This window comes from Carlito syrichta, unplaced genomic scaffold (genome assembly GCF_000164805.1).
Source record: "Carlito syrichta isolate Samal-C Ts95f unplaced genomic scaffold, Tarsius_syrichta-2.0.1 Scaffold305688, whole genome shotgun sequence".
NCBI classification, from domain to species: Eukaryota; Metazoa; Chordata; class Mammalia; order Primates; family Tarsiidae; genus Carlito; species Carlito syrichta.
In genome coordinates, this window is record NW_007249784.1 from 310,994 (window position 1) to 315,531 (window position 4,538).

A 4,538-nucleotide genomic window follows, 5' to 3' on the forward strand; every position below is an offset into this window, starting at 1 on the left:
CTGGGCTCTGGCGATCCTTCCAAGTAGCTGGAATTACAGGCATGCGCTACCACGCCCAGCTGATTTTTTGATTTATTTTAGAGATGAGGTCTCGTTGCCCAGGCGGGCTCGAATCGTGGGCTCAGGCAATCCACTCACCTCAGCCTTCCAAAGGCGTGGGATTACAGGCTGAGCCACTGAGCCCGGCTCCAAGCAATCCTCTTGCCTCAGCCTCCCAAAGTGTTGAGATTACAGGCTTGAGTGACTGTGCCTAACCCTAATAATTTTTTAAAAGGATCAAATGACACTAGTAGGTACTCAGTAAATGTTTATTTTATTGGTTGGTTCTTTGTCTCTAGCTTGGGGTAAAATTTTCCCAAGTATTTACAAAGAAAAAGTATGACTCTATATGGTTTTTGGTGGCCTATATCTGACATTAAAGTCTGAGATCACCCTTGAACATTGATATCGAGATTCTTTTCTTTTATATATACTGCAGTGCCATAAAACTGCTGAAGGCATGAGCACCTGACTTCTTTTCCCTCCAACTGACCCAGGCATTTCCACATCTCTGTACAGGTCCCTGTCCTTCGAATGGTAGAAGGTGATACCATTTATGATTACTGCTGGTATTCTCTGATGTCTTCAGCCCAGCCGGACACCTCCTAGTAAGTAATATCCTTTGCATTCCCCCTACCCGCCACAGTTTCAAGTGGGCCCTCTTGAGAGAGTCATCAGCTTCCAGGAGTCTTAAAAGGAGGAAAGCTCAATGTGCTTTTCAAATGGGAGCTGAGAGGGCCAGTCAGTTGGCTTCCTCCCCTTCCTTTGACAGCACCAGGGTCTCAGTGTTCATGTCTCTCTCAGCGTGGCCAGCAGCAGCAAGGAGAACCCAATTCACATCTGGGATGCGTTCACTGGAGAGCTCCGGGCTTCCTTTCGTGCCTACAACCACTTGGTATGAACCTCCATGCCCAGCCCCAGTACTCATTCTGGCCTAGCTCTCCTTCTCTGAGGACAGCTGAAGCTTTGCAAGGCCTGTTTTCAGCCCTTTTCTTCTCCCAGGATGAGCTGACAGCAGCCCATTCACTCTGCTTTTCACCGGATGGATCCCAGCTCTTCTGTGGTTTCAACCGGACTGTGCGTGTCTTCTCCACGTCCCGGCCTGGCCGAGACTGCGAAGTCAGAGCCACTTTTGGTAAGTATCTGTGCTTCTAAGGAAGGAGGATAGAGACCTGCATGGGGGCCTGGTGTGAGTCTGGGAGCCATCTCTGGAGTTACGTGTCATTCTCAGTAGGGGTCTTAGAGGCAGATTGTGCCCAGTTGGCAGAGGAGAAAACAGAGTGGGGGGAACTTTCTCAAGGTCAACCAGCTGATCAAAGAACTGGTTCACTCCTACCTTGTCAACTTTTACCTGTTGGTCTCCATAATCTCTGTATCTCCAAAAGATTTGAGATGGGACTGGTTCCATTTTCCTGTTGGCCTTTAGTTCTTCATCTCTTCAAGGAAAACCTGGAATTTGAGAGGAGTGAGGTGGGACTTGGGCATGTAGGTCCTTGGGGGCATAGAAGGATCTGGAGAGCATCAGAGGTCTTCATTCTTCTTGTGACAAACAGGGTAGAGGGGATATTGAGTCTCAGCACATTGGTGCTGGGGCAAGAGACAGAGATGTACTTCTGCTTAGCCTGGTTAATTCCAGGTGCCATTGCTTTCTTCCCTGCTTTGTTCCTTCCCTCTGTAGCAAAAAAGCAGGGCCAGAGTGGCATCATCTCCTGCATAGCCTTCAGCTCAGCTCAGCCCCTTTATGCCTGTGGCTCCTATAGCTGCTCCCTGGGTCTGTATGCCTGCGATGATGGTTCACTTCTCACCTTGCTGGGAGGGCACCAAGGGGGCATCACCCACCTCTGCTTTCACCCTGATGGCAACCGCTTCTTCTCAGGAGCTCGCAAGGTAGGGGTCATATCCTAAGAGCCCAAAGCAGGTGGGCAGTAGGGCAGGAGTGGGAATATAGTCTGTGATATGTTGTGGGATGGAGGTGGGAAAAGAATCAACCCAAGCCAAAGGAGTGCCTGTAAACCTTGAGGGGGCAGGGACCTCCTGGGGTTGGGCACTGACTTTAGGCCCTGTTCTATGTCTTCAGGATGCTGAGCTTCTATGCTGGGATCTCCGGCAGCCTGGTTACCCACTGTGGTCCCTGAGTAGAGAAGTGACCACCAATCAACGCATCTACTTCGATGTGGACCCGTGAGTGGTCGTGGCTCCTTGCTGCCCAGGGCCTTGATGCCCCGAGGCATGCCAGAGCCCAGCCCCTGGGTGTGAGGATTCCTGTCCCAGGGGTAATGCCTCCATGTCTGTAAGTCTTTCCGTTTTCCCTCAGGACTGGGCAGTTCCTAGTGAGTGGCAGCACTAGTGGGGCCATCTCTGTGTGGGACACCAGTGGGGCTGATGATGGGAAGCCAGAGCCAGTGCTGAGTTTTCTGCCCCAGAAGGACTGCACCAATGGAGTGAGGTCCTCAGTTCAGTTCCATAGATACTGGGACGTGGGTTGGGGAGGAAGGTGAATCCCCGAGGGAGTAAGCATCCTTGCTTTGGGTGCTGACAGACCCTGCCCCATCTCTCCCTCCAGCCTACACCCCAGCCTGCCTCTGCTCGCCACTGCCTCTGGCCAGCGTGTGTTTCCAGAGCCCACAAACAGTGAGGATGAAGGGGAGCATGACCAGGACCTTCCCCTACTCTCCATGCGCCACACCCACCTTGAATGTCGCCTTCAGCTCTGGTGGTGTGGGGGGTGCCCAGACTCCAGTATCCCTGATGATCACCGGGGTGAGAAGGGACAAGGAGGAACAGAAGGAGGTGCGAATGAGCTCATATAAAAAGGTTTTATATGATACTAGAGTCTTCGTGTCTATTTGGGGAAGCAAATGACAGAGAAAGAAGCCGGGCAGGGGTACTAGTGTGTTCCCTTGTCCAGCAGCAGCGGGGACTAGCATATTGTTCCTGAAACCTGGGGTTGAGAGGTGGGACTAGGTGGGAGCCAATGGGGTGGCTGGGCTTGGTGTGAAGTCAAGTGGGTGGGGGTGGGGCTTCATGCCATTGACTGGTTGGTTGCTAGGCAACTTGGTAAACTGAAGGGGGGAACCTGTTTGAAATCTCACTCCCAAGGTGGGGGCAGTAGGGGTCAGGGTGAGCCAGCCTGAGCAGGAGTGGCAGGAGCCCTGTGTCAGACTGTTGGGTGTGACTGTGAGACTGTGCAGGCAGTGACAGACAAGACACCCGCTCGCTTGCACACCCAACACTATTTGCCATTATCCAGCAGCAGAGGGACCATTACTCAGCTCTGGGGGGAGCAGAGCACTCACCTCCCCTCCCCTGGACTCCCCCAGGAGGCAGACAACCCAGTTGCCAGAGTCAAGGACACACGTGAAAGAGTAAAGGTGTCGAAAAATACAGATGTCACATTCGGTATTGCCGTTAGATGCAGGACAAGGGCGAGGGTCTTATTCATTCAGCAGCTGTCGCCGGTCTCCTTGTTTCTCCATTTGTCTGCTGTCTTTGGGGGTGGGGGATGAGTGTGTTATTTGAAGCAGTGACTCCTCCCTCACCCCCTCCCTTCACACACCTTGCCAAACACCGAGAAAGGGGGACTTTGAAGAGATACTGTCAGCAGGGGATGTGATTTTGGACCTGCAATCAAAGGGAAGGGACAAAAGGCCTGTGGAGGCTGGAGAGGGGAGAGGAATGTCACCCCTGCCCAGAGGTGCTGAAAGGCAGGGTTCTTACACCCAAAAAGGCAACTCCTCCCTTCCCCCAGGATAATTGGAAACAGCCTTCCTGCAGAGTGTGGGTTTGGGGTCGTAGATACTCCCTCTCCTATCCCGGCCTTGCTTCTACCCCCAGCCGTCTAAGAAGGGCCCAAGTCTTCCCCCAATCGCTTGCCTTTCACCGAACCCCCAAATAACAGTAAATATTCCAGGGAGCTGTGATAAAAGAGACCCCAGTGGTGAGAGTTGGGCAGCCTAGGTTTGGTTTCTGGCTTTATCCCAGACTTCCTGTGTGACCTTGGGCAAGTCACGAGGCCTCCCAGAGCCTCAGTTTCTTCATCATCGCAATGGAATCCCTAGCTCTGCCCCTCCCACTGCACACAGGTAGTCGTGACGATCAGCTCAGCCGCACTTTGTAAAGTGCCAAGGCTTCAAGGTTATTATTATTCTCTCCAGACCTTCCGGGAGCAGCGGTGTTGTTTTGGGATGGAGGAGGAGGAGGCCGCAGGAGCGAAAGGGGTGGGTTCCTCGGGGTGGAGAGGGCGAGAGCCTTTCTGGATTCGAGAGAGGAAGATTCCAACCGTTCGGGCGTTCCGAGGGCAAGAGGGGAGACGGGTAGAAACTCAGCCAGAGACGGAGACTCGGAGAGACAAAGGGGGCGTGAGAGACCGCGCCAGGGAGTGAGGCGGGGCGGCGGGCGAGGCGGCCACGGCGGGCGGGAGGTGCGCGAGGTGAGGGAGGTGTGGGGGGCGTGGGCCGCGGGATGCTGCCGCCCGCTCCGCCTCGAGCTCCAGCTCCAGT

At 53.9% G+C, this 4,538-nt stretch overlaps 1 protein-coding gene across 1 annotated transcript in view; it reads left to right on the plus strand.

Moving 5' to 3' along the window:
* WRAP53 (WD repeat containing antisense to TP53) overlaps nucleotides 1-2,866 on the plus strand; it is a 17,363-nt gene extending 14,497 nt beyond the window's left edge. The window contains exons 5-11 of the mRNA XM_021714615.1: nucleotides 559-647; nucleotides 844-934; nucleotides 1,042-1,174; nucleotides 1,718-1,926; nucleotides 2,117-2,220; nucleotides 2,354-2,485; nucleotides 2,603-2,866. Of these exons, the coding sequence (XP_021570290.1) occupies nucleotides 559-647; nucleotides 844-934; nucleotides 1,042-1,174; nucleotides 1,718-1,926; nucleotides 2,117-2,220; nucleotides 2,354-2,485; nucleotides 2,603-2,849 (1,005 nt within the window). The 3' untranslated portion in view covers nucleotides 2,850-2,866. The remainder of the gene's footprint in view (nucleotides 1-558; nucleotides 648-843; nucleotides 935-1,041; nucleotides 1,175-1,717; nucleotides 1,927-2,116; nucleotides 2,221-2,353; nucleotides 2,486-2,602) is intronic.
* Nucleotides 2,867-4,538: the final 1,672 nt, after the last annotated feature.